This window comes from Chelonoidis abingdonii, chromosome 3 (genome assembly GCF_003597395.2).
Source record: "Chelonoidis abingdonii isolate Lonesome George chromosome 3, CheloAbing_2.0, whole genome shotgun sequence".
In the NCBI taxonomy this organism is placed as follows: domain Eukaryota; kingdom Metazoa; phylum Chordata; order Testudines; family Testudinidae; genus Chelonoidis; species Chelonoidis abingdonii.
In genome coordinates, this window is record NC_133771.1 from 119,374,801 (window position 1) to 119,392,539 (window position 17,739).

At 42.8% G+C, this 17,739-nt stretch overlaps 2 protein-coding genes across 9 annotated transcripts in view; one reads left to right on the forward strand and one right to left on the reverse strand.

Moving 5' to 3' along the window:
* The window catches only part of RMND1 (required for meiotic nuclear division 1 homolog), a 38,892-nt gene extending 25,399 nt beyond the window's left edge, over nt 1-13,493 (reverse strand). For 2 of the 8 annotated variants that reach the window (XR_012655564.1, XM_032782465.2), the window contains exons 1-2: nt 11,718-11,844; nt 4,666-5,168 (exon numbers count right to left, since the gene is read on the reverse strand). Coding sequence is in view for 7 of the 8 variants with exons in the window: in XM_032782465.2 (XP_032638356.1) it covers nt 4,666-5,168; nt 11,718-11,844 (630 nt within the window). In the remaining variant the exon portion in view is untranslated. Of the gene's footprint in view, nt 1-4,665; nt 11,185-11,717; nt 11,870-13,335; nt 13,432-13,462 lie in introns of those variants that run through there. The other 6 variants (XM_075064049.1, XM_075064052.1, XM_032782467.2 and 3 more) reach the window with 6 other exon arrangements.
* CCDC170 (coiled-coil domain containing 170) overlaps nt 13,484-17,739 on the forward strand; it is a 122,467-nt gene continuing 118,211 nt past the window's right edge. Inside the window, 3 exon segments of the mRNA XM_075064047.1 lie at nt 13,484-13,572; nt 16,427-16,532; nt 17,332-17,573. Of these exon segments, the coding sequence (XP_074920148.1) occupies nt 13,532-13,572; nt 16,427-16,532; nt 17,332-17,573 (389 nt within the window). The 5' untranslated portion in view covers nt 13,484-13,531.

Consider the following 17,739-nt stretch of genomic DNA (forward strand, 5'->3'; position numbering starts at 1 on the left):
ACAAGATTAAAATCAATTACTTAAATCAAAGTTTCCTGCTTGCCAGTTTAATTCAGTTGATTGATTTGAATCAATTCACCCTGTTCCATTCATTGGGACTACATTAGTCATCTTGCAGAAGTCAGACATGCCTTTAAGAGAGCTTTCTGTACAATGCATCTGTAAGGAAATGTATGTAGACATTAAAAAAAAAAAGTGTCCTTGTTGCAGTGTGTTCTGTGTCAACCTTTCGCTGGGTTACAAAATGTCAGCATTCCCATAGATGGAGCTATATATTAAGAAAAAAACAAAAGTTATTTCTGAAATAACAAATGTTTTTATTACCCCTGAGTTTGTGTGACCTCTGGCATAATGTTTTGAAATGTGCAAGCTTCCTCTGAAAGAAGTACTATTTCAGTACTTCAGACAGTTTGCTCTGCCTTTTGACGATGGAAAAATCACAGCTGCATTATGTATTTTTACATGCACACTCTGCTTATGAAAGTGTCAAAATTAAGCAATTTGTTAGTTCTATATAGCTAGCGCCTTTCGCAAGCTTCAAAAGATATGCCTATACTGCAATGTAAGCCCAGGGTTTGTGGGACTCAAGTCAGCCAAACTATGCTAGGGAACCTTAAGCTTGAGCATTTACATTGTGTTTTAACCCTACATGAAGACTTTTCTAACCTGCACTTGAACTTAGACTCTGGCATCCATATGGCAGTGTGCAGACCCAAATCAAACCATCTATATTCCAGGCTCAAGCATAGGCTTACGTTGTAGTGTAGACATATGCTTGAGCCTCAGCTCAACGATAACCCCCTCTTGCATCTACCCTGCAATTGAATCCAAGGGTCTCAAGACCCTGCAAGGCTGGAGAGTCTGACCTCATAGAATAGAATCATAGAATATCAGGGTTTGAAGGAACATCAGGAGATCATCTAGTCCAACCCCCTGCTCAAAGCAGGACCAATCCCCAGACAGGTTTTTGCCCCAGATCCCTAAATGACCCCCTCAAGGATTGAATTCACAACCTTGGGTTTAGCAGGCCAACGCTCAAACCACTGAGCTATCTATCCCTCCCCGGACTATCCCTTGGGTCAAGTTAGGACCCAGGGTCCAAGCCCTATTGCACTGCAGTGTAGATGCAGCCCTGCTTGACTTGGGTCCCAGGAGTCATCCAGAACTATCCCACAATCCTATAGAACAACTTCCTTAGTTCTCTCTGTCCCAGCAACCTGCAACTTACTCCACTGAAAATGGAAGCCACTACCACTTGGCATACAGCAGCAGCTCAGGTCAGCATTAACCCATTCTCTTCTGATGACCGATCTGCAAGCACACTATCAGAGAGCTGGGAGTTCACAGACCAAAACTGGCTGCTCAGCAGGCTGTGTTGGAAGGCTATTCAAACTACCTGTACATGCAGGGTGGGCAGTAAAGTTTTCCCACAGTGCATCACAGTCCTAGGGCTAAAGCAATCACATTTTGGGGAGGGTCACTAAGGACTCTGGGATATGGTTACTTTGACTCCGGTCTGGACACTTCAATATGGATACTAGAACTCTAGGTTCCAGCACAAGTTAGAAAAGTCTTAACGTAGGGTTAAAATACAGTGTGGATGCTCAAGCCAAGAGTTCCCTAACACAGGTCATCTGACTCAAGTCCAACTAACCTTGGACTTACATTGCAGTGTAGACATACCCAAAGATTTGCAAGGTACACGCTATTATGTATGAATCACTTCAATTCACTCACTAACAAATTACAACAACCTCTGCACATAGTAGGGTGGCTAGAATAATAATGCTAAAACACTACATAACAATTTAGGGACAGGAAGTAGAGAAGAATACCAACTCTCCTTAAAGAAACAGGAGAATTTATGTAGACAGGAATTAAATTATACATACTGAAATTCATATATTACATTGCAAGATTATAGGGCATATGTTTCAAAAAATAAAGTGGAAGCTTAGATTACTAGAAAATACTAACACCTAAATTTTCAGCCTCATTCCACAGATAGCCTATTCTATAGCACCACCCTTGAAGTTCAATAGTGGCTTGGAGGAAAGATTGACAGTTACTGAATCAAACACTGCTTCTTACAGGACCTGGGTTTTTCTCTGAGATGTCCTATCTAAGTACTGTCTAGGTCTGCCCTCTGCAAAAATCACCACCCAAAGTGTTATAGTTATAGGAACAATCTGTTCCAAGAAGGTGTTTCACACCCACTTATTAGATTCACTTTATATACTTGATTCCTCCAAGGAACATGGTCTTTGTGGTTAGACTTTAGGCCTTGGAATCAGGAGATTTAAGTACTATTTCTGTAGATGTCCTGTGTGACTTGGGCAGTCATTCCACCTCCGTGCCTCAGTTTCCCTACTTGTAACATGGGAATATTATTTCCTTACCTCTCAGAGATGTTGTGAAGATTCAAATATTAATGAAGTGTTTTTAGATTCTCAGATAGAAGTCATTATTATGATTTATTATTACTTGAAAAATTCATCTGAGCATAGCTGTTCAGTTCAAGGGAAACATATAGTGGCATACAAGCATCGTACTCAACAAATCACCCACAAAACCCCAAACTACCTTCTCTTTGAACATGGAATAAACTGTATCGCAAAAGTTTGGATTCTGACAATGTAAGTTACTAAAACAAAATATTTACTTAAAATGGATGTTTTGATATCATAAAATTATATTTACCATTTCTACCTTGATCTTTCCCAAGTCATCTGGTCTATTCCTTCCTACAACCTTTAAAACTGATTAATCATTTGCATTCTGTAAAGCAAATATATAGTCCAGATACACCCAAGCTGCTGAACAGAAATATAATTTACATCTCTGAGCTAGCCTGGCCCCTTAGCCTCAGTGGGGAGGAGGAAGGAGGGAATTCACCCTGAAAAAGAACAGGTGTGTGGTATGTGCACCTGCCCACTTGCTCTACAGAAAGGAGCCCTGATGATGGAAGCTGCCAAGTGATATGTTTGATCAATATATTCCTCATCCCACACTCACTTTGTGGGCTGCACTGGTCCCCAATAACTCATGCAAAGTTGCAGCAGCTTCATGCCTCAAGAGATCTTTTGATTGGGTTTCTACTGGCAAAAACATAGGCGATTCCTGGACCACGATTTGTTTTGTTTTTTAGACATACTTCCTAGCAACAGTTTTCTACTGCACTGCATCCAACTCAGAGCACTAAAAAGGAGCTTCTACCTAGAATCTTTGCCTCCCGAAAGAAATGTGCATGTGTCTAAATAAATACTGAAAGCCCGTAACCTTTCAATAATGTGCCTATTAAAGAAAACATTCTACCTTTTCCACATTTTTACTGTCACTTTTGTGGTTGCCTGGCATTAGCTTCCTGTCCTTGACTTAGGCCATACTCACATAAATATAGATTTTTCAGACAGTCTAAAATGCAACAAATGGTCAGCGTGTAGCAAAATTTTAAGTATGGTGTAGTATTTGCTGAGAAATAGGTAGTAAAGATGTCTATAGACTATTGACAGTTGTTGTTAAATGGATTTCTTGATTGATTTGTTCCAATTGGATACAACAAACATACACTACACTGGCATAGTAGTCATCTTTACCCCAATGCCAGATGGTTTCTTAAGAGCATTGAAGTTTTTCCTTTTGAATGATTCAGTCCTCCTGCACTGTTGATGCAGTTTCTATCCTCTGACATCATTTGGGAGTTATTTAACCAAACAGGTCTGGAGGGCTTTTATAAATGTCAGACCAAATCTTCCTCACCAAACTTATTCAAGTAGTTCTATTAACTTCAATGGAACTTCCCATATGAATCAGGGAAGCAAGATTTGTCCTGTCATTAACTGTATCACAAACATTAAGTGCAATGATTTGCTTATTCTCAGATCCAGAAACTAGCTATACAAAATGTATAACTGTCTTTCCCCCAACCCCTAGAGATGTACATGCAACAACTATGCACTTATTCAGGATTGATTATAGGGAAAATATCGTGAGCTTCCAATGAAAGGAACATTTTCGCATAATTTATTTCTCTATAGCTTGATATGACATAACCATAAGAATAGCAAAATCAGACTAAAAAAGAAAAAATGTTGCCTATGTAAACAAACTTCCTAAATATTTTTACTTATTTCTTCCCTGAACTGAAATTTTTTTAAACAAATTTGGATATTTATTTTGTATACCTTCATATTACTTTCTTAACAGAAGAAAAATGGAGAAGAGTAAAAGCCTTTTAAATGGTGACAGCTGATCACTGAGGCAGAAGGAGAAGCGTGTTCAAAGATTAAACCATTCTGAAGATAGGATTTTGTCTTTCAACACCTCAAGAGAGGGACACAAGCTAAATCCATTTAAAAAAAATCTTTATAGCTCATTCAGTTCTAATAATATTGTATTCTTCTCACCATTTGTGCAGTTTGCTTGCTGCATCTGTCTCATTTTAGACAATAATTCTTATTTCTACTGAATTTCACTTTTTTGCTTCTATTAGTATAGTCCTACTGTTTGTGTTCACAATTATATATGTGAATGTTTAAATCTCCTTCTTCCACCAAAAAAGAATACACTTCATTTTATGAAAAATATTTGTTAAAAAATGGGACATAAATTAAATTGACAGTGTTCCTTTAACATTCCACAGACAACACAAGTTTTATACTTTACCTCAGTTTCTGACACCAGTGGCTGGTTAGCTCTGGATGGCTGTTTGGTCCTAGGTGCCTTCGGTGGTCTCTTAGTTGGCAGAATACTTTGTTTTGGCAGTATTTTACCAGCTGATACAACTGAGTAAGATCTTGTTGGCATTTTCATAAACTTTTTAACACTACTTAGTCCATGTTTGTAGTTCACAGTTCTTAGAGCATCCTCCCTGAATGGAGGATAAACTTCTCCAATCTGGTAATTCACAATCTTTGCTTCTAACATTTGCCAATTCTTGATTTGTTCATGCAGATTTGTCAAGCAACAGGTAGCAGTTTCAGGAGTGCACAAGTTCAAGACTTTGTTTGGTGCTAGAGTTCTGAATGATGCCCTGACAACATCATTGCTTAGTTTTAACACTGGATGCCTAGGTTTATGAAGGCCTTGGCACTCACATATTTTCATTAACACATGGGAACATCTCGCCAGGAATCCCAGCAGTTTTACTGTCATTGCTTCACTCTGAACTGCATAAAAAATAAATAAATTAAAAGATCAACTCTTGGAAATAAATCACATTATGTTCACTTGTATTTAAAGAGAAGAGTCTATCAATACTCCTCTTGCACTGTATATAAAAAAATACTGATGGTTCTGAATACTTTTCCCTCATGTTTGATATTCTTCCTGAATAAGGTCAAAATGCATTTCTTTCCCAGCATCCGCAAAAGACAGGAAAAAATAATGCAATGATTGAAAGTGCCTGCCTATCAGGTAGCTTAACAGTTAGAGTCTCAAACCCTTACTCACATCAAGTAACACCTTATAATAGAGTAGGCCTCATTAGCTTCAACTCACAGATTAAGATGCTCACATTGACTAGGACATCAAACTATGCAGACCTCATAGTCTGAACACTGATCTCTAACATTTACATTAGTTAGTGAACACTTGCTAAAGAAAGGTCACCTACAGTACAGGCATGTTGCCTGACAATACCAATTTCCCTGTCTCACAAACAACCCAACACGGATACAAGTGTTGTGGTTATTTCTCTATCATACAGAATCCCATAAGAAACTGATACCAATTAGGTCAGCAAGGCCTTGATCCTGCAAGTTATTGCAGAAGACTGCTTGAATTCCACCCCATTGATTTGACAGGAGTTTGACATTGTCCAGTAACTAGACAGCACTAACCAAAATCAGATCAGTTATGCTAGAATGAGAGTGAGTTCCTGGAGATTTTGGACCACATCATGTGTGCCAATATGAATGAGCTGCCACAGGTTCCAAAGGTGGTAGATTTAACATGCTGCTAACACCTCATGGAGCACATTCCATTTATAAACAGTTACGCAACTCTAAATCTTTTCCCCACCTGCTTTTAATTACTTGGAACATTTGCCTGAAAATACAGGATCGGTTTTCAGACAAATAACCCGAGTAATAAAAAGCAGAGACAGAAACACAGCAAATGTTATATTATGAAAAAATTGCCTTTTTGGAGAACAATTTTTGAAAAACTTCCTGCACAGAGGCATCTTCAGTGGGTCTTTAGGCTTCTTACTAGGAGAAGGTATGCTTTTCCCTCATAGGGACATAATGCACAATGAAATTAAAACTGCACTTGCTAAGGGTTTTGTTTTTTTTTTTAATGTGCTAAGTTTTTCAAGAATGAGAGCATTCTTAATGAAATATACAAATTAAAATTACAGTATACCTAACAAGAACCCAATTCCCAATCATCCAACATGTATTTGAAATAATATTTTAACTTGTCATGTTCCTGTGCATGAAGAATGTACAAAAACACACACTGTAACAAGACCCCAATTCTGAATGGAGCATCTAGGTGCTAACATAATACAAATAATAATTACAACCAAAAACATGATTACACAAAGTTAAATCCATCTAGGGGGTAGCTCCACAAACTTAATAAATCAGAATGATTTTTTACTCAATAGTTTTAAAACAAAAAACGTGCCATGACCTAGTTTAAGATTCACCAAAAAGGTCAGAGCTGATGTCAAATGTATAGGAGCAAATGAAATATAGTATAAAATCATGTCCTGATTCCTCCTTTAAGAAATAATCAGGACAATTAGTGCACTACAGCTTACCTAACAACTAACTGGGAGAAATGTCTATGGGTTGTTTTCTAATGCCTTTACAGATTCCAGAATGCTGCTGGCACTATATAAGTAATGCATACAAATAAGTAGTCAGTCAATTGCAGTTTAGCTGGAAATGCAGCAGGAGACCACATGTGGTAAGTAGGATTATCAAAATCTGTGAATGGATCATGGGTTCCTGTTTCTTCCACACAAGCCCTTTAAATATTATGTTCTAATCATAACCGATTCTTGCACCAGCATTCTGCATTTAGGCCTTATCTCCATTAAGCATTTTCAGAAATTCTTCCACCATTTGCCTATAGCACTGCTGTTCTACCAGTACTTGCAATGGTGGGAACGTTAATGTAGACTGGATGCAGACAGCAGAGGTTAAAATGCACTACTGTTCTTCCATTACCAGCACTGCTGAAGCTCCAGTGACCAACTGTGCAAGAATTACTGAAAATGTTCAATGGAGGCACAGCCTGTACCCCAGTCCTGTAAAAACATATGTGAGTTCAGTAGGACTACTCCCAAAGTTAAACATGTTTCTAGGTATTCGCAGACTTGCGGGATGGGGAGCTTACTCGTGTTGTGGCAGAATAAGAGTATCAGTGGACCATTTGTGTGTAGCTGAATTGTACTATAGGCAGGATATAATTAGGGGCAGAGACCTAAATGAACTGAGAGGGAGACAGGAAGTTTCAATCAGTTCTTAGGTTCTGACTAATGGAAGAAGACACAGTAAGCACCTCCTCCCCAAAGGACAGAGTTCTTTTCTCAAGACAGAGGGACTCAGTGTACGTCTACATAAGCACTGCAGCAGAGACTCTTGCTACAGTAACAGAAGGGGTTTTCTGTCAACAAAGGCAATCCACCTCTCCAAGACGCAACAGCTCGGTTGATGGAAGAATACTTCCACTGACCTACTGTATCTAGAGTGGGGGTTAGGTTGGCTCTACCACACCATAGAGGACTTAAAATTTTTCACAGCCCTGAGCGACTTAGTTAGGTTGACCTACATTTGAGGTGCAGACAAGGCCTCAGTGATTCAACTTGATTCCTGAGGTCCTGTCTATATTGGCAAGTTTCTGCACAGTAAAGCAGCTTTCTGCACTTTAACTCCCGAGATTTACACACTGCCAAGCCACTTAGTGAGCAAAAACTGTGTGGTTGAAGTGCTTTAAAAAAAAAAAAAACTACCCCAACAAGAGGTGTAGCGCCTTCTGCGATGGGGCTATAGCACTGTCGTGCCAGTGTAGACATTGTGGTTGATTACAGTGCTGTGATTGGCCTATAGGAGGTGTCACATAATGCCTGTTCTCGCCTCTCTTTGAAGTCTACTGCCCTGCCCTCAGGTGACCGTCATCCCCACCCCATAAATTCCTTTGGAATTTTGAAAGTCCCCTTCCTGTTCACTCAGTGATGCATGCAGTGGTCTCAGTGCATCTTTCCAGGTGGCCATGCCTGCTCCACACACCAGGCGATCTCCCACTTGAAGCAATACCAAGCTGCTGGACCTCATCAGCATTTGGGTTGAGAAGGCAGCCCAGTCCCAGCTGCACTCCAGCTGTAGGAATTATGATATCTACAGACAAATTTCACAATGCATGACAGAAAGGGGCCATGACCGCACACACTGCAGTGCATGGTCAAAGTGAAGGAGCTGCAGAATGCCTACCACAAGGCACAGGAGGCAAACTGCTGCTCTGGTGTTGGGTCCACGATCTGCCGGGTCTACAAAGAGCTGTACATGATACTCAGCAGTGACCCCACCTTCATTGTGAAGACCACTGTGGATACTTTCGTGGGTCACGTGCAAGTTGAGAGTGGACCAAGCTAGGATGAGGAAATCTTGTATGAGGATGTGGAAGGGGAGGGAGACCCAGAGGCAGAGGATGACTCAGAGGTCAGAGATGCATGCAGCCAGGAACTCTTTTCTACCCCAGATAAGGCTAGCCAGTCACAGCTGTTGGATGTTGGCGAAATGCAAACAAGAGAGGAGGCCCCTCGTAAGTGGATTTGATTTTGGGAATCACTGTAGCAAGGAGCTGGGGGCAGGAGGGTTGCAGAGAGCAGGCTTGTCTCCCATTGCATGCCTAGTCTGAGCGGACGAACAGGCTGTTGAGTGACTATCTCACTTCATGGGAATCTCCCTCAGAGATCTTCTGGAAACTCTTGTGGAAATACTGGGTGATCCTCTGCCACAGGTTCTTTGGCAGAGCTGCTTTGTTTCTTGTCCCATTAACAGTAACTTTCCTGTGCCACTATGCCATCATGGGGGATGGAAGGGACCATTGCTGCACACAGGCGAGCCGCATAAGGGCCAAGGCAGAAACCGCAGTCTTGGAGAAGACCCTCCCTTGATTCCCTGCTCACCTCAACAGTGAGATATTTTCCATAATGATCACATCCTGTGGAAAGTGTGGAGACAGGAATGATCATCAGGCCCCCCCCCAGGAGCCACGTGCCCAGTGTACAGTAGGGTCCAGAAAGAGTGATTTACCTTGCCCCTGCAGCTACTCAGTATTTGGGGGGTTTTGTGGCTCATGTGTGCTTGCCTGGCATCAGCCAGTTAGTGACAGGAGTGTGAGTACTGGGTGAGTTTTAAATCACTGAATCAGTGTTCTGTGTGTTGCAAACAATACTGCTTCTGTAAAATGTTGTTTAAACTTCAGAGATGACCGTGGGAGCCCAGCAGCTGAATGGCTGCGCAGAATTAGAAAGCAGCCAAAAACTAAGGTGGACTTTCTCCATGAGGCTATGATGCACTCTGCCACTGAGAAACAGGAATTGAAGGAGTGGCGGGATAGCGCGAAGAGGGACTGAAAGGAGAAGGCGGCATGCCAGAGTGAAGCCTCGGAATGGCTCTTAAAGGTTATGGAGCACCAAGCAGACACACCCAGGTGACACTAGCTCTTCAAACCAAGCAGCTCCACGCCCACCATCCCCTGCAGCCGCTGTCACAAAACTCTTTTCCACGGGCTCCCCAGACACTGCCAACACACTCTTATCAACCTCCTGGCTCCAGTCTGTACTCGCAGCATTCCACTCCTCCGTCCTCACGGTCCAGCACTGTGGACTCCCCCTACCCACTGCACTCAACACCCATTCCTCTCCAGGTTCCCCCGGTTGAAGTACAGTACCCGTCGCATTGTACTCCAAAGAAGGTTGGATATGATCCCTGGACATACACAAATCTTTAGCTGTCCTGGGAACCCTCCTCCTCCTCCTCCTGGGACCTTCCCTTCCCCTATCCCCCTCACTGCTGTCTTTTTAATTTGATTCTCTCCTCCGGTGTTGTCTTTTAATAAAAGAATTGTGCTGGTTTGAAAGCAATCTTTATTCTATTAATTGAAAGCAAAATGAGCCATGCAAAGCAACATACAATTATGTTAAACCCACATATTGCATCATGAGCACCAATCACCTCTTAGCATTACAAGCACTGCAAATCCCATACATAGCAACAAATATTAGTGGCTCAGCTTCAAATTGCTGCCTCAAGGCATCTCTTATCCTTATGGCCCCACGCTGTGCCCTTCTAATAGCCCTGGTCTCTGGCTGTTCAAACTTGCCTCCAAGTGCTGCAGTCCAGACCTGAGTGAAGCTGTCACCCTTTCCTTCACAAATATTATGGAGCATGCAGCACATATCTATAAGTATAGAAATACTGTCATTGGCCAGGTCCAGCTTCCCATAGAGGTAGCACCTGTAGTTCTTTAAATGGCCAAAACCACACTCAACAGTCATTCTGCACTTCTTGAACTGCTCCTTGCTGCTGTCAAGTTATCCCATGTATAGCTTCATAAGCCATGGCATTAAGGGTTAGGCGGGATCTCCCAGGATCACAGTGAGCATTTTGATTTCCCCTACAATGATCTTCTGGTCTGGGAAGAAAGTCTCTGCTTGTTCCTGAACAGACCAGTGTTCCAAAAGATGCGTGCAGCATGCACCTTTCCAGACCAGCCTGCATTAATGTCTGTGAAACGCGCAGGGTAGTCTAAAAGTGCCTGGAGAACCATTGAGAAATACCCCATGCGATTAATGTACTCGGTGGCTAGGTGGTCTGGTAACAGAACTGGAATATGCGTGCCATCGATTGTCCCTCCGCAGTTAGGGAAGCCCATTTGTGCTCAGCCATCTACAATGTCACACATGTTGCCCAGAGTCAAGGTCTTTCGAAGCAGGATGCGATTAACAGCCCTGTATGCTTCCGTCAACATGAGTCCAACGGTAGACTTTCCCACTCTGAACTGATTAACAACCGATCGGTGGCAGTCTGGAGTAACCAGCTTCCATAGTGCAATCGCCACATGCTTCTCCAATGGCATGGCAGCTCTCATTCTCGTGTCCTTACGCCACAGGGCTGTGGCGAGCTCATCACACAGTCCCAAGAATGTGGCTGTCTTCATCCGAAAGTTCTGCAGCCAGGGTGGATAAAAATCAATAATTTTTAAAAAAAATTTTAATCAGACTTTTTTCATTTACATTGGATTTTTTCGATAAAATGCTTTTTGTGGAAAAAAATTATCTAAAGGTATCTAAAGGATCAAAGGTATCTCATCATGGAACAGGGATTAAAAATTTTAATTCTGTAGTATGAAACAATATATTCATGGAATGTTTAAGAAAATTTTTGTAAATGAGTTCCAGTAGTTCATGGATTAGGGACTTGATCTTTTGAGGTTCCAGAGTCTTCTGTACAGATTATTTAGGTTAATATTTCTATCTACCCAATGGGACTCAGTGCTCAGCCTAGAAGATACCATTAGAGATGCTTAGTTTTGCAGTTCTCAAACTTGTCAAACCTTAACTGCTGAAGAAGAGGAGTTGGCTAGGACATGGACATCCAGCAATCATCCCTCCATAATGCTAACTATAATAAACTTCAGAGCTAAGGGTGAACCATTCAAGACATATATGTTTGCTGATGATATTTTAAAGAAAGTCACACCAGTGAACTGGTGGAAGTCACTTAAGCACTTGGATTCTGAGACTGTTGAAGTGATAATCTCACTTTTAACAGCAGTAGCTTCTTCTGCCGGTGTAGAAAGAATATTTATTCCTTTGGACAAATTCATTCCAAATAGAGAAATCGTTTGGGACCTGAAAAAGCAGGGAAGTTTGTTTTTCTTTCTCATATTATGAACAAACAGGAAAATGAAGGTGAAGACGACTGAGTTAACTGCAGACGCCAACATTTTAAGTTTCTCATGTTAACCTGGCTGATATAGCTGTAAACCTAATCTGAAAAGTTTTCAAAATAAATCACTTAAAAATTGTATAGTGTAAACCTTCTAAAAATGAAACCTACATCTATCTGAGTTGTGAAGAATATGTATTAAGGTGGTAACAACCAACAAGAATGCACTTTTACATAGAAATCCATGATTTAATCGAGTCTTCCTGACTAGTGATTTAAATCAAATCCACCCTGTCTGTAGCCACTGCTTGTCATCCCAGACATGCACCACAATATGATCCCACTACTCAGTGCTTGTTTCCTAAGCCCAAAAGTGGCATTTCACTGTGGTCAGCAGCTCCGTGAATGTCACAGCTACTATGCATGGCAAGATCAATGTCGCACTCCTCTTGCCTCTGTAGTTTAAAGAGTAACTCCAGCACCACTCATGATGCGTTGGTCAGAGCAAGCAGCACACTGGTCAACAGTTCAGGATCCATTCCTGCAGCCCAAAGAGGCAGGGTATCAGAAGCCATTGCACAGAAACACAGCGACTGCTGGGATGCAAAGCAATGTATCATGGGGCACTTGGATGGGACCCAGGATGCCCCATGACCCCCTCCGGCTTCCCACAACTCTTAGCAGCAGAAGAGAAAGAGGCGCTCTGTGGGATAGCTACCCACAGTGCACCATTCCAAATACCTCTGCAAATGCCGCAAGTGTGTGAACATGCTACTGTCCAGGCAGCTGACAGTGTGAACACTCAACAGCGGTTTGCGGTCTGCGCTCTCTAAGCGGCGCTGTAACTGCCAGTGCTGTAACTCTGCTAGTGAAGACATGCCCTGAACTGTGGCTTACAGCCCTGGTGGTTGTATTTGAGCACTGCTGTGATGTAGACGCAGCTGCAGAGTCCTAACCTACCTCAGATGCCTGAAAGGGGAAGAGCCCCATTGGGCAAGGCACATGAAAGAATTGTACTGAGACCCCCCACCACCACCCATACATCAGTCAAGAACTGGGGCCTGTGCTTCCTACCAGCCTGCTGAACTGGCACAGGCCACAGCAGCCAGGCCTAGCACAGAAACGCATGTGGTTTCCCCCTTCCCTCCAGGCCTGAACACCCCCGGGCCTCAGTTTCCCCATCTATAAAACGGGGTGATGACACCGACTCCTCGGTAGGGCGCCCCGTGAGCTACAGGGCAGGAGCGCGGCTGCCCTTCATAAGGCCCAGCCTGCGGCGCTCAAGGGCCCGACTCAGCACCTCCCCCTGAGCGGCAGTTAGCAGCCAACGGGGCGTGCGGGCACCTCGCACCCTCCCCACACGGACACACGGAGAAGGCCTGACAGCCCCGCGCGGCTCTGTTCCCACGGAGCGCGGGTCGCGCCCTACCAGAGACCTGAGCTTCCGGGGCAGAGGGGGCGGCTCGTCTCCCTGGCGCGCGGGGAACAGCAGCGCCAAACTGCCCGTCCCTACGCCCGGCTCCCGACTTTCAGTCCCCCCGCCCGATAACACTCACTGAAGACACAACGAGGTGGGCTTGCGTCATTTCCGGGGCGGTGCCGCAGTGCTACTCCGCGGCGGGAAGATGGCGACAGTGCCGGTTTCATTGGCGGGCAGCTTCCAGGGGTCCGTCACTGCTCAGCGGGCGGGTATCGCTGAACCGGGGTGGGGGACATCTCAGCTCATGCAGGAGCTGAGGGCGGGGGCACCTGGAAGTGGGTCCTCGGGGGGCGAACCTGCCCTGGGGGGCTGCGTCCAGCAGCTGCCGCCGCAGAGCGCCGCGGCCCGGGAGGGCGGAAGGTCGAATCCTGCCCCGGGTCATGACTCCTCGCCAGTCACGGGTCCGCGGTGTAGGCGGAAGAGCGCTGGGCCGGCGCACTAGCGGGACTCGGGGGCGGGCTCCTGGGGGGCAAGGCGCTGAGGGCCCGGTAACCGAAGAGTCCGAGATCCGCGTCCGTACGCGGGGACAGAGCGCGGTCCGACAGCTTCGCTCGCTGTGTAATGCCCTGGCCGTGAGTGTCCTGGGCCCTTCTTACCCCAGCTCAGCTGGGGCGGCTGTCCTGGGTAATTCGCCTTTATCGCTGGTCTCCCTTCTACACAAACATCCTTGTCTAGTGGGCACTGCAAACGCTGTTTTGGTAGCAGGGCAGAGACGTACAGACATGGCAGTGGAAGTGAAACTGCTTCTCTGGCCAGATCTTGAGCTTTCTTCCTGCTCCCCGCCCCCCGTCGGTGCTGTTACGTTGCGGGCTCCACCGGCGGTGCATCTCCATGTATTCAGTACCCATGGAGGTATTCTTCTAGCTGGATGGTTCGTACTAGGGTTATGATGGGTTTTAGTCTCTCAGTTTCGTAAGTATCTATTAAAATTGTAGTTTAAGGTTATTAACGTAGTTTGTGTGACAGGTAACTCAGTGTTAATGTAAGTTGTTGCACGGTGGCAGATACCAGCCACCTTTGTCAGCCTGTCATCTCTCTATTATTACTGACATTTAGTAAATGGAGGTGGCTACTAATGACTAAAATTGACTTAAAATATTGCTTCAGTTCTTACCTTTCTCTAAAGGTAGGTGGCTTGTTGAGGTGAAATTTCACGCAGGGTTAATTCTTATGCCCTTTGAGTTTTTCCCTGGTAGCTTTGGTTTGGTTTGGTTTTTAATAGGAAGTCTCTGAAATTGGGTTCTGGCAAAAAAAATTTGGCGGGAAAGTTTTGCCTTTTTGTTAGTGACCAATATCTCTTGAAAACATTGTCTGGCTACAAAAAGATTGGTAGAGAAGTGTGTATTCTGAGTAGATCTGGTGTAATGAGTGGTTTTTAAAAAAAGACTGGATTTAGAGTTATTAGTTATTACTAAAAGTATATACACTGCATATGCTGGCTTAATGGTTCAGTGGAATCAGGGACATATGAAATCTTCCTTACCAGGAGCTGCAGTTTTCTGTCAGATTTTTATCCTACAGCAGCAGAGAGAGGCTTATGCAGTACGACACAGACCATGCATGACAACCTTAATTTTGTCCTGCAATGACAGAAGGCTGGGCAGTCTCCCTTTAGCAATCCTTCTGCTTCTAATCCTTTACCTTGTACCTGATATCCATAACTAATAGTATTGGAGGAAGAGGTGAAGGAGGAGAAATCTGACAAAGGTTATGTGCAGAAATAAGGAGGAGGGCAGAGGTGAGGTTGCCGTGCATGGTCAGTGTTGTTTGATATTTGTGGTGGTGATGAAGTGTGAGTGAAGGAACAGAGGCTATGTACTTTAACATACCCTAACTTTTCCCTAATATTGTGAGTTTGGGTCAGGTATGTTGTGGGGTTAGCAGTCCTGATTGCTTAACAGTGAATTTTTGTGTGTATTAAAGTAACCATATGTATAGGATTGCATATCACCTATCAGTGTATATACATTATAGCACTAGCTTGACAGGATTATACTATCATCTGAAAAGGTGACACAAATAGTGCCTGTCAATTTGCCTCCTTGACAAAGCTTCTTTACCAGAGTTGGAAAAACACTTCATGGGATGAGAATAAGAGCTATGGTAAGATGACAGTGTTATTTTGTGGCAGCTCTTGAGTTTTTGAAATTTGTTTTTGTTCTTCGTTGGAACAACACCACCAAAATACTCCTTTTGAATTATTTTAGAAAAACAGAATTGTCAAGGGGAGTCTGCCTGCATGTCAGTTACTCTACAACTTGGTGGTTAAAACACTGGTCTGGAGTGTGGGAGACTCGGGTTCAAGTCACTGCTCTGCCTCATTCAGAGCCAAGGTTTTTCATCCTTCAACCCAACTAGAGTCTCCTTCCAGACCCCAAAACCTTCCCAACAGAAGTTTAGTGGAAACAATATGTCTTCATGAAACCTTTTAATTTTGACAAAACATAGTTTGCTGAATTGAAGTTTAAGTGAAAATGTTCTGACTTAGTTATAGTGAGTGCTTTAACGCATGTCATTTTGTTTAACTTATGGCCCTTCTTCAAATCTGGTTTTTATTCATCCAGGTAAATTGTTTTAGGAACTGAGTATGTTGTAACATAAATGGAAGTGTAGGATAAGTCTGAGGTTACTTTGCTTTTATTAGCTAGGTCAATAAGATACAAGGTTAAAACAGTGTACATTTCTTCTAATGAGCCATTTGGGCACTTAAAGCTGCCTCGTTTGATTTCAACATCTAATAGCTGAGTATTCTCAGTGAAAGGGTGTTTTACATTGGAATTCACTGGTCTGCCAGGACGAAAGTATTTCCTTAATCCATTAGGATATGGGGAAATGAAAAATGAATTTTTCACATTTGCTAACTCCTCCTTCTAACTTGAAAAGCAGCTAGCAAAACAGAAATTACTACATTTTATATACTATCCTTAAATGTGATAGATTGCACTTGAAGATAAAGTAATGAATAAATAGGGAAAAGGTATTAAATCTGTTTGTGTTAATGAAAATAAGTAATGTACTGCTGTGATTCTTTTCTTGTTAGGTCTTTTGCATATTTTACAATTAAGGACAGGTTGCCTCAAATCCTAACTAAGGTTATTGATACTTTGCACCGACATAAAAATGAATTCTTTGAAGAATATGGAGAGGTAAGAGTACTGTTGTTTCACACTATTTTTCTCATACTGAAGCTTCTTAGAGATCTCTCTTCTCTGCTTTGTTTTTATTCCTGTTTTCCTCATGTTGTCTTCCCTCTTAATTTTTCTCATGTGACACCTCTTTTTTTTTCCCCTCAATCCGAGTTGTCTTTTTCCTCTCCTTTCCTGGTTATTTCTTATATGTTACATCTGACTTTTATTAACGTTTTTTCTTGTCTTTCTGGCTCCTGAAATTTCCTCAGTTTTCTCTGTTCTTTGGTTAGATGTCGGTATGTGGCATATCCATCTTGGCCCTTGTGGGGATGGTAAAGTTTAAGCTGCTGTTTTCATAGACTTGTAGACTTTAATGTTGGACGAGACCATCATGATTATTTAGTCTGATCTCCTGCACATTGCAGTCTACAGAACCTCATCTGCTCACTACTGTAGTAGACCCCTAACAGTTCTCCCCAGTGAACTAGGCATTTTGTTGAACATAATGGAGTATGAGCAAAAGGTCCTGTCTCAACATAGAATCAAATACCTTTCATGGCATATAGGGGTTCTTCTAGCTTGGAAGGTGTGAAACTGCACTGAATGTCAGATGTAGAACAAAAGCTTCACCGAGCATCACTTAGACTTAGACTTTTTTGTCGCTGTTCAAGTGCAAAAGCCCAAGAGTCTGATATTTATTTGATTTTTAAGAGTCAAAACTTATTTCCCTTTGCAGTAAAATTTATCTACCATAGAGTATGTAACTATACAGGAATTTATTTTTGGATAGGGACACTTATTTTCCATTTTATTTCAGAAAGGCATTGAGGCAGAGAAGAACACTATATCCATCCTCTCTAAGTTAAGAAATGAGCTGCAAACGGACAAACCGTTGGTTCCCTTGGATGATAAACTCCCTGATGTTCCACTGTGGAATCAATACCTAGAATATCAACAAAATTTATTAGATGGAAATGAACAGCCAAGCTGGTTTCAGTCCCCTTGGTTATATGTGGAGTGTTACATGTACCGCCGGATTCATGAAGCCCTAGTTCATAAGTAAGTATGCACTCTAACATGAGTTGTTACCCTTTGTATAGTTCTTCTGATTTTTGTGCATCTGAGAGGCATAAAAAGGGAAGTAAGCTTAAAATGAAGCAATTTTTCTGTTTTAAATGTTCACCATCTTTCCTTTTCTTTGTACACCCCCTCCCTGTCGTCCCCC